Raw genomic sequence first — 21,863 nt, 5'->3', positions numbered from 1 at the left:
AACTCCTTAAGTGATGGAAAATGAACTGAAGAATGTTTAACCTTCACCTTGATTTCTCCAAGAAGACTGTAGTGTTTTCAAAAGCCATGTTATATAACATTCTATATATTTGTTCCAAATAGAAAGTGAACAAGAGACCAAATCATGGAAGTGAGCTTGACACTTCAGTCCATTGAAAATTAATTTAATAGGCTTAAAATTTTAAAATTCTTATCTTGCCAATTTGATAGGATTAAAACTTAATTTAAAAACAAAAGTCAGCAGCGCATCTTGTTGCCCGTTTGCCTTTCACTCATGTGTAATTATTTTGGATATATATACTAACTATATAATTTCAAAGTCAGCTAAATTATAGACTTATGTTTTCATCTCATTCTACCTTATTTTTAAATTGGAAAATGCTAACAAGGCTAAGGAATCTAGCTTAGAAATATTTGATTGGAATCTTAATTGTAAATTTTGGAAGGTCACTTTTATTTATTTGTGCCGCCTTTTGTTTTGGGTGTCAAATTCTAACTAATACATTGAATTCAATTGGTTAATGAACTTCTTTAGGATTGGTCGTTTGAGATAATCTGAGCTCGATTTTTGGTGAAAATATTTTTTTGCCAGATTTTTTTGAATAGAGGTTCGACATTGTGTTTATGTGATTTAAGTGGCTTGTTGTTAAGTTATATGGAAAGAAAGATATAATAGGGTATTTGATCAGAATGAGATACCGATTGACTATTTATTTGATAAAGTTAAAATTCTTGTTTGATGGTGATTAAATACGAAGAAAAAGATTTCAACTTCAATTTGAATCTGTAGTAGTCTAATTCCTTGTGTTGTCTTCGAGTTAAGATGTTTTGTAGTAATTGTTATTGTTTCTTGCTTGTTGCATTGATTTTTGTATTGATTTCACATTGTTTTTTGTTTAGGCACGTCTTATGCTTAATTGTATTTTTTATTTTTTGGGTTATCATGATATTGGTCAGGGACGGAGCCATGTACATGGTTGTGTGGGCAGGAGCCCCCACTTCAATTTTAATTTGCTACTATGTACTAGTAATATGTATATGTGCCTAGCAATGCATAGTTTAAACTTTAAAATACTTTTTTTTTTGGAAAAAGATGCATATATTACAACAACAAATGGTCTAGTGTGTCTTCACTATGATGAATGTATATGTTTTTCTTTTATATAGTTTCATTTCTTTAAGGGCAAATCATCATTTTAGTCTTTGGAAGTGTAACTCGCTGTTATATTGATCCTTAAATATATTAAAATTGCAAATACATTCATAGTATATATCTCTTTTATTAGTAATTTTATGACTAAAATGACTAACGTAAAATACATTTGAGTGTCAAATTGACTACCTAAAATCAGATTTGAAGATCAAAATGATTAATAAAATAGACACTTGGGAACCTAATTGCAATTTTGATACATTCTGGGACGAATGTGACAACGAGATACATTTTCAAGGATTAAAATGGTGGTTTGCCCTTTCTTTAAACAAGACGTGTTTAATATTTAATAATTACTCATATTTAAGTTGATTTTTGGCACAATTTATTTGTTATTTATGTACTCATACATATTTTGCTCCAATGATGCAAAATTATGCAACTCACAGAAAAAAAAGTCAATATTAAATTGATAATACGACACCTTAAATAAAGTATTTGGATCTTTTTTTATACTCACTCTGTCATGATCACAATTACTCTAATGATAAGAAAAAAAATAAGGTATAAGTTCTTAGCATATAAAACTCCTTTAGATACCCCTATTAGAGATGCTCTAAGTGAAATTTGTTAAGAAATATAAAAAGGATATAAAAGAGATTTTTTTTTTTTATGAAGAAAAAATGATATATTCAATATATGCATTGAAAATGATACTATGTTATTAATATTATGTTTTTGTTTACTTAAATGTTGCCCCCACTATTCAAAGTTTCTGGCTCCGTCACTGATATTGGTATGAAGTTTTCATCATCGTTAGCAATGACCAATCTCCGTGATGAACCTGTGGTGCACACAAGATGGGTTCTCCCATACCAATCGAATTTTCTCCATACACATGAGCCCAAGAATCGAATCCCTAGCCACATGTTTAAGAGAATTAAAAACCGTTACCATTTTAGCTTCTTAACAAAATCAATTCATCACATAAAGTGTGATGGGGAAAAAATTACAACATAATCCTTAAAGAAAAGCTCAAGAAAAACAATACTAAAACACCACCTCAAAAGACCTACCAATGACTCCAATAAATCCACAAAAGGTAAATAGAATGAAGGCTTTCGTATGTCATTTTACCACGAAAACCCAAATAATAAATTGAGATACCCTTATTTAAAAAAAAAAATTTAAAATGACTTCTGTTTTTGGTATGAATTTTAAAATGACAAGAAACATTGAATATAATTTTTTTATGATAGTGTACCTAGACTTAAAGATGGTCAATTACAAAATATGCCAATTAAAGAAAATTTGTTTTGTACAAGAAAAAAGTTATCCATTGATGAAAACGTTTTTTAGTGATCATAGTAGTATAACAATAAATTGCAAAATATGCTAATCAAAGAAAATTTAGTTTGTACATAAAAAAAAGTTATTCCATTTTGATGAAAACCTTTTTAGAGGGCATATAGTGATCATATACGCCCCTAGAATTTTTTAACTTTTTTATTGATCATATAACAATATTTTATAGTCTATAAATTATAACTCGACCGTTAGAAATTTCAAAATTGTTAGGTCGGACGTCATAACCTGAGTTCGAACTTATATCTCTCTATTTTGTTTTGTGTGTTTAAGTTTTCAATGACTTGTTATTTCGTTTATCTAAAAACACAATATTTTATTTAAAAAAATCTTTTATATTAATTTTATTTATTTATTTGGCAATTGAAAAAAGCAGTATTTTTTTACTAAAAAAGAAAAAGAAAAAAAACAATATTTTATTTTATGTTGATTAGATTCAATTAATTGACATTCAATTGTCCCTCTATAAATTAATACAGTCCCTTAGATAGAGAAAATAAACATATTTTGTTCATGTTCCTTGAAAAAAATTATAATTATGCCCATGAAAGAAGACATGATAGCAATTGATTACACACAAGATGGAAGTATTGATCTTAAAGGAAAATCTGTTCTAAGATCCAAGACAGGTTGTTGGAAAGCTTGCTCATTCCTTGTTGGTACCATCTCTTTCTCACACACTATTGCCATCATTTTCATTTTGTCTTTGTCATATTACTCTCTCCATATTCTAAAACCTTGGTAGAATTAATATTTTTATTTTATTTCAAAACAATGAGTTAAGAAGGTTTAATGTATCTTTAATTTTCAATAGTTATTATATTGTTTTACAAGATTCTCAGTTGTGGAGTATTTATAATCTTTATATTGAAAAATGAGTGACAAGAAATATAGTTTTTAAAACTTTATGTTTAGGGAGGACTGTTAATTTGGCATTTTCTGACTGGTGTAACAATCTCTTAAGTTGTTTTCTTTGTAGCTAAGGAGGTTGTTCATAAATTGTAAGGGTTGAGTACCTCTTATACTTCTTATAATTCAAATCTTGCCTATAAAAAAAAAGTAGTTTTTAAAACTTTGTGTTGTCTTTCTAAAATAAATAAATAAATAAAATGAAAAGACACATCAATTTTTAATTTGCATTACAACAACCTTGAGGACTTGATGGTTAGGATAAAAGAGAGACGATGACATAAATTATTACTGTATAATGTCTCAATCATATGATTATTTATTTTTTAATTTTTTTTAATAACATCATATGATGATTTGATTATTATAAAATATGTAATAGAATATATGGTATCTAATTGATTATTAGTTACAAATGAACCGTCAAAAAAGAATTTGTTTTGACTAAAAACATTGGATATATAGATAAAACATTATTTAGTTTACAAAATGAAGTGAAATTACTTTTTATTTTAGATTAAAAAATATAATATTGTGTCATCAGTTTTTTTTATTTTTATGGTGTATCAACCCTCTAATTTTTGGTGTTTCAAAAAAAAAAACTCTAATTCTTAGGAGAAAGGGCCTCCGATAATGGGATTCGGGTTCTCCTGAACAATTTTTTCTAAAAAGAATTTATTAACCACTTGAATTTAATGTCTTGGTTACCATTAATTTTTTTTACGATACTCTTTTCCATAGGATATTATATTTTCACAAGTCTTATAGCTAAAATAACAAATATTGTCGAAATTGTTAGCCCAACCGCCATGATCGGAGTTTGAACCCCCGACTCCTTCATTTATTTGTGTGAGTTTATAATGACTTTGTCATTTCGTCTATCTAAACAAAATTATTGAATTCTATAAAAGATTTAGTACTATGAACATAATTCCTATAAATTAATTCTATTACTCACTTTCCATTTGAGAAATCTAATTTTTACTTTTCAAAAACTTCAAAGACATTTTAAAACACTTTTAATAAAATTAAATATAATTTTATTATTTAAATTGGTAACATGAATATTAGTTTTTTAAAATTAATGGTATTTTTTTACTAAATAAATTAATGGTATTATTCACTTTCTTTTTAAAACAGATTAGTCACTTTTTTTTAGAAGCAAGAATATATTAGTCTCTTTTAAAAAGTGAATTAAATTTTCATAATTTGATGTTGTCTTTGTGACAATTCATAAAAAAAAATACCATGCATGTTCAACAACCAATGTAAAACAGATAGGAATAAAAATATATTCTAAAATATAGAGGCATGAAAGAAATAAAAATTGAAGATTCTTAGAAATTTCATGTATTAGGTTTTACCATTAAAATTCACCAAAATGTCGAACAAAATTCTATAAAATTTATTTAGATTATACATATATTTTTTAAACAAATATCAAAAGACTCTATAAGAAAACATTCTTTTAAAATATTAATTCAATAACCAAATGTTAGTTGTTTTGTGGTGATTGATGCTGAACTTGGTAGGGAGGACCACAGTTTGATCCCCCGCAACTATATTTGGAGGGGACTGAAACCACTTGATGCCAGAACTCGCCCCGAACTCTGGACTACTAGGGCCCCTTCCCCTAGGACCAGAGGGTGAAAACAAAAAAAATATTAATTCAATATTTATATACCCTACTAATCTTGTGGAGAGATGGCAGATGATGTTTTGATGAAATCATAATTGATGCTATACTATACTAATTAGGAAGTAGACTAATATATAGATGGTCATGGGTGGTCCTGAGAAAGGTTTAGTCGACCGACCATTTAGGGTACTAGTTTTATAGAGGCACAAAAATTATTCTTTTTTTATATATTATATATAAGTAATGTAAATATTAAAAATAAAATTTTATATTATTTAGTTTATGTTTTTACTCGATATTATATAAATTATGTACAAATGCTTATAAAAAAAATATATAAATTATGTACAATAATATCAAATTAATACTTAACCAAAAAAAAAAATCAAATTAATACATACATGTTATAAAATCAATTTATAATATCCACAATTTTAGCAAATGATGGTCTAATTGGGGCACTAAACTTAGAATGTTTAATTTATTTAATTTTTTTTTGTTTTTCACCACCAATTGAATCTGGTTCGGAAGTCAGTTCTGGCATCAAGTGGTTTCAGCCCCCTCCCGATCGCAGTTATGGGGGATCGAATTACGGTCCTCCCTATTAAGTTGAGCGTCAATCACCACTGAACCAAACAACGATTGGTTAGAATGTTTAATTTAACTTGTGAGTTTCTTTTCATTCTAATCGCTCTATGTTTAATCTATTAACACATTAGTGAGATTATTGACACTAGGATAAAAAGAGTTGCATATCCATTGTTAATTGTTTGACGTATCAAACTTTCTCTTAAATTTTAAGATAGTGAAATATAAGTCAGTGAAGTTTTTTTTTTGCATACTATTTGGCTTTTTGCATATTGTTACTAGTAAGTAAAGAATTTGCTCTCTTTATTTTTGTTTTTTGATCAAAAAAATTGCAAATCGAATGGAGATTGAATGTGTTGATGTTCATAAAGATATAAGATTAAATAGTTTTGCTTTGTTTTAATTGAAAATAATTTTTAATGAATCTTGATTATGAATGAATTATTAATGATTTTACAATAAAAAATGCAAAGAGGATGATATTTTTTTTTATTGACAACTAGTTTAAAGATACGTGCATTCGCAAGAGTCTATTGACTTTTATTCGATATTTGAGTTTGTCACTATATTAATGTAGAATTTTTTTATTTTATCTTTAATGTAGAAAATTTATTTAAAATTAAATATTTAAAAATTTGTTATATAATTTAAAAACTTGATGATATTTAAATAACTTAAAAACTTTGTCAAAAAATAATTTACGGGGGCACCAGTCTCTTGATTCGTCCCGGGCATTCAGATTTAAAAGACCGACCCTAGTCACATACATATGCAGTGGCGGAGCCAGGATTATATTGGAGCCTGGGCACAATTTTAACCGCAATATTTTTTTGGCTAGCATGAGTCAAATAAGAAAAAACTAGCAAAACATAATCAAATAAGAGAGATGAAATATTTTTTTTTTTAAATGGCTAAATATATTGAATTGAAGAATGAACCAGCACAAGAAATGCTAGTCCATCACAGAGTACAAAGGATTACAACAAAAAGGAAATGATAACTATACAAAAGGCTCAAGACAAGCACACACTTAAGCTCACTCCTATTTTCTATACAAATCAAAGAAACCTGACTGCCACCCCAATAAGCAAACCAGCATAACAGGGAAACAAGGCATATATAGCAGCAAAAAATAGAAAAGGAGAGCACTTGATAAAATTCATAAAGAGAGATGAAATATAAATGATACAAAATTTAGCCAAACTGATAATGCACAAAATAACAATTTTAAAAAATTTTAGTTAGGATACTGCTGAGAAAATGCAGAAAAGGAAATAACAGAAGCATAGCCTAAGAGTTCAGGATATTTTTGCAACACAAACCCAATATCATCTTTCTCCACATCAAGCCCTTTAAGAAACTTAATAACAGGAGCAAGCTCAACAATAACACTAGCATGCAAAACTTGTGGATAATTCTTAACAAATTCACTAAGTTTAGACCTTGAAATCCCAATTTTTTCTAAATAACCTAAAACAGGAATCATATTTTTTCTCATACTACAACCCAACATCAAAGGATACTGATTAATATCATCAAGTTAGACATAGAATAATAATTGGAATACCAATTTCTAAGTATTTTATGCAATTTCTCAGTTTTAGGGTTGCTTACTTTACCTGTGTGCGCTGCGACTGCGACTGCGAGAGAGAGAGGCTGAGAGCGGCGGCGGAGAGCGGCCTCAGACTGAGAGAATGAGAAATAGAGAGATTTGAGAGCGGTGCTGCGGTGGTGGATGGCGAAAGAATGAATGAAACAGAGAGAAACGCAAACTGTTGCTTCTTTTTCTCTTATTTCTTTTATTAATTTTTTTTTTTAAAGAAAAAAAAATGGGGGTGGGGCAGCCCGGGCACGTGCCAGGGCATGCCGGGTGGCATCTCCGCCACTGTACATATGTAAATTAGCACCATCAATATCATATGTTGTTGTTCATAAAATCTAGTATAAATTTATGACCTTACAATTATGTGTATGAGTTTCTGATGATAATTGTCGCTTTTTTTACCGACAAAAAAGTATCATATGTTGTTGATGAGTTTCATGACATATGTCTAATAATGCAGTGTATGGGATATTTGAAAGAATGGCTTACTATGGTATATCATCAAACTTGTTTGTGTATTTGACAAAGAAGCTTCACCAAGGCACTGTCACATCTTCAAACAATGTTACTAATTGGATTGGCACCATTTTCATTACTCCCATTTTAGGAGCTTATATTGCTGATGCTCATCTTGGCCGCTATTGGACTTTTGTCATTTCTGCCTTTATCTATTTATTGGTATGTCTTTCAATTTGGATCTGGATTTGCTGCAGTGGTTATCGAAATAGCTTATGACATGTTTTTAAGCTATTTTCAGCTTATTCCTGTAAACTCTCGATGATAACTTACAAACGCAGTTTATAGGATACATAAAAATATTCGAATTATTTTATCTTTTGTTATAAAAATAACTTATACATAAACACCTATATGGCAAACGTCTATGCGATAAGCGCTTAATTCATTACTTTTTGTTATTGGCAGGGTATGTGTCTACTTACATTATCTGTTTCCCTACCAAGCCTAAAGCCACCTGAAGCAAAGGAAGCTTCAACACAACAACTAGTTGTGTTCTATACAGCCCTCTATATCTTAGCAGTAGGAACAGGTGGAACCAAACCCAACATTTCCACCATTGGTGCTGACCAATTTGATGATTTTGACCCTAAAGAAAGAGCACTTAAGCTCTCATTCTTCAATTGGTGGATGTCATATATTGTCATTGGATCATTATTTGCATTCACAGTTATAGTGTATATACAAGATAATGTGAGTTGGACTCTTGGTTATGCTCTTCCAACTATAGGACTTGTAATATCAATCATTACATTCTTGGCTGGCACACCTTTTTATAGACATAAATTGATTAAAGGGAGTCCCTATATTAGGATGGCTAAGGTCATTGTGGCTGCTATAAGAAAATGGGATGTAGTTGTTCCTAATGACCCTAAAGAACTATATGAGCTTAGTTTGGAAGAGTATACAAAGCAAGGGAAATTCAAGATTGATCTCACTCAAACATTCAGGTATAAGTTATAGCATACTTTCTCTCCATTTGATGGTGTATGTAATTTTACTACTACAGCAGCACTCACTCATACATTATCTTTATTTTTAACATTATCTCTTTTATTGGGTAAAACTCTTGTAGGCCTTTACACTTTATGTGGATCCGTTTTTAAAATAGTGGAACCAACGTGAATTTCATCCATAGTGTTAGAAACTATGTAGCACCGACACTTTTGATCGAAAGTGTGTCTGGTGTCTAACATGCGTCACTGACTCTTTGGGTGAAATTCATGTAGGCATCATCACTCTACATGGGGCCCTTTCTCAAATAGAGGGATCTACATGAATTTCATAAAGAGCATTAGAGCACTGACACTTTTGATTGAAAGTGTGTCTGGTGTTTGACACGTCACACGTGTCACTAACACTCTGGGTGAAATTCATGTAGGCAATGTGGGACCCGTTTCTCAAATAGTGGGATCTAAATGAATTTCATCAAGGGCGTTAGAGACTGTGTAGCACCGACACTTCTGATCGAAGACTTGTTTGGTGTTTGATGTGTCAATGATGCACATGATTACATCAATGAATTCATTTTTTTTTTAAATTATTACATGTTTGTGTTTTATTATTGCTTCATAGGTTATAAAGTAAGTGTTTGAGTGAGTATTGCTACCACTCTTCTTACTATCAAATAGTGATTGTTGTGTTTAGAATACATGTGCAGGTTTCTTAACAAGGCATGTGTGGACACTGGTTCAAGCACTTCCGATGAGTGGATGCTATGTCCAATAACACAAGTAGAAGAAACCAAACAAATCCTTAGCTTAATCCCCATTTGGGTTGCTACATTTATTCCAAGTGCAATGATTGCTCAAATAAATACCCTATTTGTAAAGCAAGGAACTACTCTTAACAGATCAATTGGCAACTTCAACATTCCTTCATCAAGTTTAGCTGCATTTACAATCTTAACCATGATTATCACTTACATAATCTATGAAAGTTTCATTGTCAAGATTCTACAGAAGTTGACTAAGAACCCTAGAGGGATTACACTCCTTCAAAGGATAAGCATAGGATTCATAATCCACATAGTGATAATGATAGTTGCATGGTTGATTGAAAAGCATAGACTTAGTGTGGCCAAAAAACATGAAGTTCCATCGAGTATTTTCATTCTGCTTCCACAATTTATACTTATGGGAATAGCCGAAGCACTTTTAGAAGGCGCGAAAATCGAGTTTTTTTATGATCAAGCACCAGAAAGCATGAAGAGTCTTGGAACTTCATATTCATTAACTACTACTGGTATTGGTAGTTTTCTCAGCAGTTTTCTTCTATCAATAGTTTCACGTGTTACCGAGAAACATGGTCGCCGAGGATGGATTTTGGATAACCTGAATGATTCTCATCTTGATTACTATTATGCATTTTTGGCTATACTAAATGTATTGAACTTTATCTTCTTTGTGATTGTTTCAAAGCTCTATGTTTATAGAGCTGAAATTTCAAATTCTCTAGAAGTTCTTGAAACAAATCTGACAGAGAAGAAAGAAAACTTCAAGTGATTGGAAATCAATAACTAGAAACTAGAAGATTATACAATAGCTTTTAGTTTCAAAGTTTGTATAAACTTTGGCAGTGTTTGAGTAATTGTAAGCAATATTACATGAAAAAGTAATTTATAGTACTTGTGGTATATTTATTGACAATAAATTATATTTATAGTACTCCCTACTCTAGATTGTTGATGCACAGCAGGAAAGGTGGAATTTGTTGGATCCCATGATTTAGTAGAGGAATCACTTTAGTTCCAGAACCTCTTGATTTTGAGGCTGGTTTGGAGTGGTCTCTAGAGATGACTGCGAAGCAGTAATGTCGTCAACTTGATAGAATTGAGAGATGGCGACAATGGCACTCTCCACCTGTCGTACACCACCGTGTCTTACTGCGACGAAGTGATCTTAATTACAGTTGAGAGGTAGAAAAATTGTCAGGTTCGATTTCACGTACGGCGCCACTGATCTTTGCTGACCAAAGACATGTAGTCTAAGAATTGACTGGAGAGTTGGAGGCTGTGATGGTTGAAGACCAGGTCCACAAAGAGTGGTGTACCTGTAAATAGTTTGACAATTAAGTAAGCGTCGTGGGTGTGAGACTTTTAGGGTTAGGTATAGTTTACCTATTACCCGAGTTATGAGTTAGCTTATAGGAGATGATTAGAATATGATTTATAGACACTTATAGGAGATGAGTTAGCTCATAGAGTGATCTTCATTACACGGTCCTGATTGGATTGTCGGTCCTACTTAGGTGTGCCTTTAGGGCGTGCCCATGTTATGGTCTGCTTTGAAGCTTGTGACTTGGGTGACCCGTTCCGTTAATGAACTTGGTTTCGCCCAGTCTGAAACACTTACACACATAAATGAGGGATCTCGAGTTCAAACTTGAATACCTACAAAAAAATGTTCAGTCTAACAATATCAATATTGTCAATTAAAATATGATTTATAGACACTTGCACCGGTATCTACGGTATCAAATCATGGAAAAAGATATTCAAAATGACTCTCAAAATCACTAGTCACACCACCTTAGATGTTCAAGGAATCTCTTAGATATTTTTTTAAATTTTATTTTAGAATAAATCTCTAAGACGTGTTAAGATTTCATAGTTAATTACCAAACTATAAATATTTTAATATTTTAATTTGTAAGATTTTTTTCACAATATATAGAACTTTTCATTTCAATTTTATTAAACCCCTCGATATAATGATAAGCCAAACACCAAATTTTATTGATGTTGATTAAAAATTTGGCCTCTTGGAATGTGAAACCGTCGCTATAAATATTATTAGCATATATAGTAGTTTTTTTTTTTTACCAAATTAAAACTAGCATATATAATTATATTGATGGAAAAAACAGGTAATATTTGCTTTGATTGGTGATCCTCAAAAAAAATACCATGCCAATGGAAGAGAATAAGATTTTGAATGAGTACACACAAGATGGAACTGTTGATCTTAAAGGAAAACCTGTTCTCAGATCAAAAACAGGTGGTTGGAAAGCTTGTTCTTTCCTTGTTGGTAGCCTCTAGCTCTCTCTCTTACACACTTATAAAATTTTATATTACTTTGGAGAATTCTGAAATGTTTTCGTGACTTTCAACGTTTTCAATTTAGTCCATAAAATAAATAAATCTTTGAAAAAGTATGTGAAATTTTAATCATCACGTTATTTTTGTGTAGATCTTATTATCTTATCAATTTACTCTATAACATTAAATACTTTAAATTAAATTGTTATTTTTTTTTTACCCAAAGAAAAAAGATGTTCATTCGTTTGAATCGATAGAGTACATCAGATTTAAGTGCAAATTCAATACTGCTAAAAACGAAAAGGATGAATCTGCGAACAAACTCACAGTATAGAAACACTTTTTAGGATTCAATTTGACATTTCATCATTAATTTCAAGGGCCAATATAAGTTTATGTATATGACATTTGGGACTAATTAAAATATACAGTCCCTAAGGCCTAGTAGCTATTAATCTTAATAGATATTTCAAAAATCTATTAGTAATAAATTGATGAAGAGACTAGCTAATGTTTATTATTCAAAAATCTATTAATAAATTGATGAAGAGACTAGCTTAAAGTTTATTAATTAGTTCTGTTAATTAATATATCTATTTAGTATTATTTGAAATAGTAAGTAATATATTTACATAAAATCATAATAAAAGATTAAGTCTAGTCAAATTTTAAACTAAAATTAAATTACTATATTTATTTAAAAGGATGAAAAATTATAAGATATGCATATGATCTGATAAGTTTGATCTAGTGAAATAAAACTTGTTAGCTTGTTATATTAGATATAGTCCCATGTAATTTTTTATTTCTATTTTTTTGTCTAGTAATATAGCGGCTAGATTGTCACAAGTCCTAGTTCAACCGATAAAAATGTCAAAATTAGTAGGCAGAATCACATGTCTGAACGTGGAAAAGTGTGAAATATCAAGTTTCAACCTGAGTCACTTTGTATTAATTTGAAATAGTAAGAAATATCAGGTTTCTTCATTATAATTGATAATTAACTTTATAATATAGCTGTGATTACTCTATTAATGTTAAAAGGCCCCCATTCATGCATAAACTAACACTATAATAATATAATAGAGATGAGGTTCTGATATGTATATATTTACATTGTATTGAATTTTTAGATTGAATAAATTAATTGCATATGTCATGCAGTGTATGGGATATTTGAAAGAGTAGCTTACTATGGTATATCATCAAATTTGATTCTATACTTGACAAAGGAGCTTCACCAGGGCACTGTTACCTCTTCCAACAATGTCAACAATTGGGTTGGCACTGTTTTCATTACTCCCGTATTAGGAGCTTATATTGCAGACACTCACCTTGGACGCTATAGGACTTTTGTCATTTCTGCCCTCATCTATTTATTGGTATGTTTTTCGATTACATTTAAATTGTGCAGTGGTTATATAGTATATCAATGATTTTATGTCAAATATCGTGCCCTGATACAATTTTAATGTGAGAATACTAAAGCTAAGAACAAAGTTTCAGTCCAGACGCGATATTCAACTGCTGTTCCATAAGGTTAAATAATTCGAGTTTTGGTGATTGACAGGGTATGTGTCTACTTACACTCTCGGTCAGCCTTCCGAGCCTAAAGCCACCTGAGTGCCATGAAATGGATGTGACAAATTGCAAAGAAGCTTCCACACTACAGCTAGTTGTGTTATATGTTTCACTCTACATAATAGCAGTGGGAACAGGTGGAACTAAGCCAAACATTTCCACCATTGGTGCTGATCAGTTTGATGATTTTGACCCCAAACAGAAGTCACTTAAGCTCTCATTCTTCAATTGGTGGATGTCCAGCATTGTTATAGGGTCACTATTTGCATTCACAGTTATAGTGTATATACAAGATACTGTGAGTTGGAGTCTTGGTTATGCTCTTCCAACTATAGGACTTGCAATATCAATCATCACATTCTTGGCTGGCACACCTTTCTATAGACACAAATCGCTATCAGGGAGTCCCTTCATTAGTATTGCTAAGGTCATTGTGGCAGCTACAAGGAAATGGTGTGTAGTTGTTCCTGAAGACCCAAAAGAACTATATGAGCTTAGTTTGGAAGAGTATACCAAGATAGGGAAATTCAAGATTGATCCCACTCCTACATTCAGGTATAAGTTCTTCTAGCCTACTTTCTCATACCCCCACCCGAATTGCTCAAAATCAAGATATCTTTTGATAGTGTAAAATCTTACAGGAAGATATCTTTCGGTGTGTATTTTGCCTGTGTGAGCAACACAGGGAGAGAAGAGCAATCATCCACTTGATGTGTAGTTATACTATTATATATATATAAATGTTGATTCTTGAATTTACAAATACATGTGCAGGTTCCTTAATAAGGCTTGTGTGGACGCTGGTTCAAGTACTAGTAGTGAGTGGATGATATGTCCAATAACACAAGTAGAGGAGACCAAACAAATACTCAACTTAATCCCTATTTGGGTTGCAACATTTATTCCTAGTGCAATGATTGCTCAGATGAATACTCTTTTTGTAAAGCAGGGAACTACTCTTGACAGATCTATAGGAAACTTCAAAATTCCTCCATCAAGTTTAAATGCAATTACAATTTTGACAATGATTATCACCTATATACTCTATGAACGTTTCTTTGTCAGGTTTATGCAGAGGTTGACTAAGAACCCTAGAGGGATTACTCTCCTTCAAAGAATGAGTATAGGATTCATTATCCATATAGTGATAATGATAGTTTCATATATGGCTGAAAGACAGAGACTTTGTAAAGCCAAAGAGCATGGGGTAATTGAAAATGGAGAACAGGTTCCATTGAGCATATTTATTTTGGCTCCTCAGTTTGTACTTATGGGAATAGCTGAAGCTCTCTTAGAGGGTGCCAAAATTGAGTATTTCTATGACCAAGCCCCAGAGAGCATGAAGAGCATTGGGACTTCGTATTCCTTAACAACCACTGGGGTTGGTAGTTTCCTAAGTTCTTCTCTTCTCACAACAGTTGCACACATTACCGAGAAACATAGTCAAAAAGGGTGGTTTTTGAACAACCTTAATGCTTGTCATCTCGATTATTACTATGCATTTTTGGCACTACTAAATATCCTGAACTTCATCTTCTTCATGATTGTCTCAAAGAACTATGTCTACAGAGCTGAAGTTTCAGATTCCCTACAAGTGCTTGAAACAGAGCTAAAAGAAAGGACAACAGCTTTAAGTGTCATAACTGATATTAGAAGATAATTTCATTGTTAGTATATGAAGGGCAATAGCGTGTTGTTTTAAATGCCACATGCATAAGAACAAATTTTTAAAATGTAATATAACTTAACAATTATGTCTATGATTATTTTTTATTTTCAACTATTGTATAAAAGTTTATTATCCATGCACCCAAAAAAAAAAGTTTATTATCCTTCATCTGAACCGTGTAGGCGTGTATGGTAAATAATGGATGTCCGGTCACCGATAAGATAATGAATATATTTTAGCCTATGCATAGATAAACAGACTTCATGTCCCCGTGAACATAGCTCAGTTAGTAGGGACATTGCATGTAATATGCAGGGGGTGAGGTTCCAACCCTGGTACTCCCACTTATTCACCTTAAAAAGTGAAATTGTAGTCACTAGCCTACTTGACCAAAAAAGATAAACAAACTTCATGGATGTAAAGGTGAGATTGGTTGTTGTACAGTTTCATCTCAAATCAAAGTCATTTGCTATCAAATGGATATATATCCTCATCATTCATTGATAAATAACAAACATAAACATGATAAGTTTCTCAAAATTAATGACAGTATACAGATATTATTAACAAATACATGAAATGTGCCAAATGACGAGTTTAGGTAGCATAGTTTATACCAGCCCAGATGGTTTCTCTGGTATGGTCCGGCCATAATTGCTACAGCATAAAAGTAAACAGAAGTAGCACTGCCTTATTTTGGTTCTTGCTATCCACCAGTACAGCACAACCCTAAACATAATACAGCACAATTGCAAAAAACAATCAGGAATCATACAGATAAATCTTCCCTATGAAAGATGAATTTTTCAGCAGTTATTAGTTTGGTATTTAAATATTAAATTTTCTTTAACATGTGAAATATTTAGATTAATCAATCTGACCAAATTGCAAAAAAGGACATGTAACAGAAACTAAACAGCCTAAACAATAGCAGGCTAATTTTTCTGGTCTATAGCTTTTGACCTAACACTATATGGACCTATAAGGACCTAACACTATATGGACCTAACACTTTGCAGGCTAATTTTTCTGGTCTATAGCTTTTGAGCTTTGACATGTAACAGAAACTAAACAGCCTAAACAATAGCAAAGAGCCTCGAAAACCTACCCACAATGAACTATAGCACAGCAAAAGATAAAAATCATTGCCTATTACATTTCTTATCCACAAATATCTTCTTATATTAGAATTCATATTACTACTAAAGCATATCACACAAACTTAAGAAAAAATGGAATATCTAATTCAGCCTATATGAATTTCTAAAATAATTCTGCATGCAAAGAAATCCAAGCCTCTAAACAAAAGAAATGTGTTGTTACTAAGCTAAATTGGATTAATGGAATTCCGTGTTTTAATTTTTAAAGAAACAGTTCTCATAAACAGAACACGGTAAAACAGTTTCAGGAACTACTTTCCACTCTTTCTCTCAAATCTTTGCTTTTTTAAAAAAAAAAAAAAACTGACTTCCTAAAATGTAACCATACACTTAAAACTTTCTTTAAGCTGTCGAATTTTACATGTTGCATCCTTAAAAAGAGATTTTAATTTTCAACATTATATAATTGTTGAGTCTTAAATTTGATTAGATATGGCTTAACAAGTGTTTGAGTGGGACACATGCCTTCCCTTACTGGTCGGTTTTGTTGCGGGGGTTGAGTTAAGCACAAGAGTCTATCCTAAATTTGTTGGGCCGCCCGTTATCAGAACACTTGGGTCACACTCTAGATGGTTTTGGGTGTGAGGGAGAGTGTTGAAAGTCTTGCATTGAATGTGATATGGCCTAAAAAGTGTTTATAAGTGGGAGCCAACATTCACCTTACAAGCAGTTTTATATGATTGAGTTAGACCTAACCCAAATTCTAAGATAAATATTCAGCATTGATCAGTTCATAGGAATAACATACTACCATAGTTACAACAAGCTCTCACATTTACTTTTTCCAAAGGCTATCTAAACAATTAATATATTTGTGTCTAATCCTTCAATGTAAGCTAAATATAGTTTTTCATTTATATATACCCTTGTGTATTTATCGGCTGTTTCAATAAATGAAAATTATAGCAAAATGAAGGTAAATAATTAAGTGAACAACCTTATAGTCTAGCCTAACCAGTGGCCTGCAGCAACTCCCTCTGTGCATGCTCTTTAATCCTTCTCTCGAGCTCGGGCCTGAAATGCCTGATAAGTCCCTGCACTGGCCATGCAGCAGCGTCACCCAAGGCACAGATTGTGTGCCCTTCAATTTGCTTAGTCACCTCCTGAAGCATATCAATTTCTTCAAGCTTGGCATTCCCAACTTTCATTCTTTCCATGATCATCCAAAGCCATCCTGTTCCCTCTCTGCATGGTGTGCACTGCCCACAGCTTTCATGCTTGTAGAAGTACGAGAGCCTTGCAATGGCATCCACAACATCAGTAGACTTATCCATCACAATCACAGCTGCAGTCCCCAACCCTGTCTGGGCAGCCTTCAATGCATCATAATCCATCAGAACATCATCACATACATGTTTTGGAATCAGTGGAACAGATGATCCTCCTGGAATCACAGCAAGTAAATTGTCCCATCCTCCTCTAACACCTCCACAGTGCCTCTCAATCAACTCTTTCAGTGGTATACTCATTTCCTCTTCAACAGTGCAAGGCTTGTTCACATGTCCTGACACACAGTACAACTTTGTCCCAGAGTTGTTCTTCCTACCAAAACTGGCAAACCATTCTGGTCCACGCCTTAAAATGGTTGGAGACACAGCTACTGTTTCTACATTTGTGACAGTGGTGGGACAACCATACAACCCTGCATTGGCTGGGAACGGAGGCTTCAATCTTGGCTTACCTTGTTTCCCTTCAAGACTCTCCAAGAGAGCTGTTTCCTCACCACAAATATAAGCTCCAGCACCATAGTGGATATGAACATCAAAATCATAGCCTGATCCACAAGCATTCTTACCCAATAAACCAGCTGCATAAGCCTCTTTCCTAGCCTTTTCAAGATTTAAACGTTCATTTACATATTCACCCCTGATGTAGATGTAAGCAGCACTAGCCCTCATTCCCACTCCAGCAATTAAGCAACCTTCTAACAATTTATGTGGGTCATGTCGCATAATTTCCCTGTCTTTGCAAGTACCAGGTTCACTTTCATCAGCATTAACAACAAGGTAAGAAGGGCGACCATCAGATACTTTTGGCATAAATGACCATTTCAGCCCAGAAGGAAAACCAGCACCACCACGCCCACGGAGACCCGACTTCTTCATTTCATTAATAATCCAATCAGTACCCTTAATCACCAAGTCTTTAGTACGATGCCAGTCACCTCGTTTCATGGCACCTTTCAGGAAAGGATCATGCAGACCATACAAGTTGGTAAAAATCCTATCCTCATCCTTAATTCCACCGAAATGGGTTTTCTCCGGAGGTGGAGGTGGTGGTGGAGGCTGTGGAGTACTTGCAGTTGAAGCACCTTGAGTGCTAAACAATCTAACACCAAGACTCAATTTCTCACTAGGTTGCTGAACCAACGCTGCCCTCTTTAAAGAAAAAATGCCCCTCATGGTTATCCAACCTGACAATAATTTCATATTTCAAAACAAAACATTTTGTATTAATCAATACAAACCAAATTATCCAAACCTAAAGAACACATGTATCAAAACTCAAATAATAAGCTTTCAAATTACCAATTAGTCCTAATCAGAGTTCACACACCCAATTGAAAATTCAAAAGCATTCGATCAAAATACTCATCAACATTCAGAATCAGACCATTCAATAATAAACAGAGAATCCTCATAAGTCATAAAACAATAACTTCCAACAAACAGCAACCATCAGACAACCCAAATCCAAATTCAATCAGATGTAAACAAAATAAAACCAAAAAAAAAAAAAAAAAAAAATCAATTTTGCAACTATCATGATTTCAAAAACACAATAAATTGCAAAATAAAATAAAAAAAAATTGACAATATGGATTTTGGGGAAATTATTGAAACCCTAGAAAGAATGAAGAAACGATTGAAATGCAAATCCGGGAAGAAATCAATTATGGGTGGGATTGAAATGCAGGTGAATTGTAACAACGAATGTGTTGGTAGCAGAAATCGAATCAAAACGAAAAGAAAAAAGTAGAACATAGATTTGAGCTTAAGATAAGGAAATGCGTGGAATTAGAATAAGATGAATGAAGAATGAGAGAAAGGGAAATTGAAGAGAACATACCGGTGAAGATACAGTTGATGAGTTCAGTGGGATCTCGGAAGTGTTGGAAATGGAGCACCTTCTTCTTCTTCTTCTTGTTTTGTTTTTTCGATTTGGTTTTTTTTTTTTGTTGGTTTTTTTTTGGTACAAGAAAGAACACAAGTTGGGTTGTTTGGACTTTGGGCTTTTGTTTAGCCACGTTGCACTTTTAGGAAAACAGATCGTGGAAGTTTAAATGCTGAACTTGTGTATGTATAACACACTTCATTTTACCCTTTTCTCGTGCAGTTTTTATTTTTACTCTTTCATTTTTTAAGCAGCTATAAAAATGAGAAATTTTGAGAAAAATTACAAATTCAAGATTTTTATAACGTCTGTTACTTAAGTAGTAAATTTATCCTCTATTTAATTAGCGGATGTTATAAACATAAGAAATTTGCGGAAAAAAAAAAACCCTAACATCAAATTCAAAGATTATTATAGTGTCTACTCAAGTAGCAGACGTTATAAAAATGAGATTTTTTAGAAAAGACACGCTCCTAGGGATGGCAAAAAAATCCAAACCCGAGAGACCCACCCGAACCCAAATCCAAGTCAACGGGCGAAACCCGATTTGACTGGGTTTGGGTTTGGGTTCGGGTGACACCCGATAATATGGGTGTGGGTTTGGTATCAGTCAAACCCACACCCGAAACTCATACACCCACCCGAAATATTTTATAATTACCTAATTATTCTCATAGTCTCCCTCAATTTCCATGGAAGACCTTAAATTTTAGTTGTAATTTAATTTCTTGAAAGTCTATGTTTGAATTTCCTTGGAAGACCTTAATTTTAGTTGTAATTTAATTCAAAGTCTATGTTGGAATTTAATTTCTTAAATTTGCAAATTATTTTCAAATGTGTTGCGGGTTTGGGTTTGGGTGGAAAAAACTCTAACCAAATGGGTGTGGGCGTGAGTGTTGTTTTGCCACCCGAACAACCTTTGGGTTTGGGTGATGATTTCGGGTGTGGGTTTTGTAAGTGTCAAACCCGCACCGATGGGCGCCCGTTGCCGTCCCTACACCCTCCTATAGGGGTATTTTAGTATTTTTATAGGGCATGTGAGAAATTTAATAGGATGACAAAAGAAAATCTCTCATTTTATAGCACAAGCGTTTTTTATACTAAGTGTGGTTTATATAAACTATTTTTATAAGAAAAGGTAAAATTTTATATATGTTACGAGATATTTTTATTAATTATATTGGAGAACTTGTAAAAATCAGTTAAAAAGACTTATGCAAGGTTATCTCAAACAGTTCCGCAACATTTATATTAGTAAATAAGATTAAATAACTCAATTCAAACACACTCTTAACACTTCTATTTGTTATCGACATGGTTGTTAGCTTGTTATGTTATAATCGTTAGCAAACTATAGAATAGATAATATATTTGATTAACTAGAAAAATGTAACATAACTAACAATTAATTAGTTTAAGTGATAAAATATTTGGGCATCTTATATAGATGATCAGACTTCGATCAATGGTTTATGCATATGAAACAAATTTGATTGGGAAAGGAAAATTCATCTTGTGTGTCTCGCATATTCTCTGACGGAAATTAGTCATTCTAAATGACGATAAAAATTTCTTACTAATATCATGGTAGGCAAAAAGAGGTAACATAAAGTTAAAAATAATTGAAATTAATGGAGGACATATTTTTTTTCATGGAATGATTGGACAATTTTAACGTAATTGAAATAAATGAGTATATAAGGAATATAAAGATGTATTTGGTACAGTTTAGACCAATTTTTTAGTCCAAAAAAGAAACAGTTTGAACGGATGAAACTTTCATCAATTCGATTTTTAGTGTTTCTTTAGAATTGGAACAAAACCAAACTAACAAGTTTGGTAACTCATTATGTTTGGTCTATTGATGAAGGGTTTGGATAGTACGTTATAAGTAATGAGTTCGATTCTCATTCACTGTAAACAAAAACAAAAACTAACAAGTTTGGTTCGATTTGACTCTATTTGGTTGATCAATTTAATAAAATTAACAAGCTTAATAGAATTGAACCAATGAAATCTCAGTAGAATTCATCAATTAAACATATAGACCGAATAGAATCAAACATAAACAGACAACCATAATAGAATTAATTTACAAGAACAATTACTTCTCATTTTTTTCCTCTCACACTAACAACAACTATTATAAAATACATACTAGAACAAGCTTAATAATTCTTTTGATTACATATGTTAAGCTTGTGTTTAAGAGTATTGTTAAACAACAATGTTTTTTTTTTTGACACCGAAGAATGTTAAGCTTAATATAGTTAATCTATACATACAAAAACAAAGCAGGCTTAACATTTCTAACTCACATCTCTAAAGTGTTACACAAAAAATAAAGGACTTAGTGTCTGGTTCTTTGATTTTTTAAATTAAAAATTGAGTACCAAATCAAACCACCTCAGAAAAAATATTTTAATTTGTAAGTAATCCACAAGTTATAGTTCAATTGACAAAAAATATCAAAATTATTATACCAAACGTTATGATAGGGATTTGAA

At 32.2% G+C, this 21,863-nt stretch overlaps 3 protein-coding genes across 4 annotated transcripts; 2 read left to right on the top strand and 1 right to left on the bottom strand.

The window, feature by feature from the left end:
- Positions 1-3,076: 3,076 nt before the first annotated feature.
- LOC123892232 (protein NRT1/ PTR FAMILY 5.2-like) lies at positions 3,077-10,297 on the top strand. The gene is made up of 4 exons (XM_045942042.1): positions 3,077-3,197; positions 7,738-7,955; positions 8,202-8,743; positions 9,454-10,297. The coding sequence occupies exons 1-4, from the start codon at positions 3,077-3,079 to the stop codon at positions 10,295-10,297; spliced, it is 1,725 nt and encodes a 574-aa protein (XP_045797998.1).
- Positions 10,298-11,621: 1,324 nt separating this feature from the next.
- Positions 11,622-15,193, top strand: LOC123903110 (protein NRT1/ PTR FAMILY 5.2-like). 2 transcript variants are annotated; one of them, XM_045953003.1, is made up of 4 exons: positions 11,622-11,821; positions 12,997-13,214; positions 13,403-13,968; positions 14,188-15,193. In XM_045953003.1, the coding sequence occupies exons 1-4, from the start codon at positions 11,701-11,703 to the stop codon at positions 15,071-15,073; spliced, it is 1,791 nt and encodes a 596-aa protein (XP_045808959.1). In that variant the 5' UTR covers positions 11,622-11,700; the 3' UTR covers positions 15,074-15,193. The 2 variants fall into 2 exon arrangements, with proteins under 2 accessions (XP_045808959.1, XP_045808966.1); XM_045953010.1 differs by having other exon boundaries at positions 11,687-11,817.
- Positions 15,194-15,547: 354 nt separating this feature from the next.
- LOC123903125 (NADH dehydrogenase [ubiquinone] flavoprotein 1, mitochondrial) lies at positions 15,548-19,511 on the bottom strand. Its single transcript, XM_045953019.1, has 3 exons — positions 19,312-19,511; positions 17,180-18,655; positions 15,548-15,811 (listed from the first exon to the last, which is right to left on the bottom strand). Exon 2 carries the CDS (start codon positions 18,642-18,644, stop codon positions 17,193-17,195), a length of 1,452 nt encoding a protein of 483 aa, XP_045808975.1. The 5' UTR covers positions 18,645-18,655; positions 19,312-19,511; the 3' UTR covers positions 15,548-15,811; positions 17,180-17,192.
- Between the last annotated feature and the right edge of the window lie 2,352 nt (positions 19,512-21,863).

This window comes from Trifolium pratense, linkage group LG1, assembly GCF_020283565.1.
Source record: "Trifolium pratense cultivar HEN17-A07 linkage group LG1, ARS_RC_1.1, whole genome shotgun sequence".
Lineage (NCBI taxonomy): Eukaryota > Viridiplantae > Streptophyta > Magnoliopsida > Fabales > Fabaceae > Trifolium > Trifolium pratense.
Note: the sequence above shows the minus strand (reverse complement) of the source record. Positions and strands in the feature narration are given on the sequence as shown.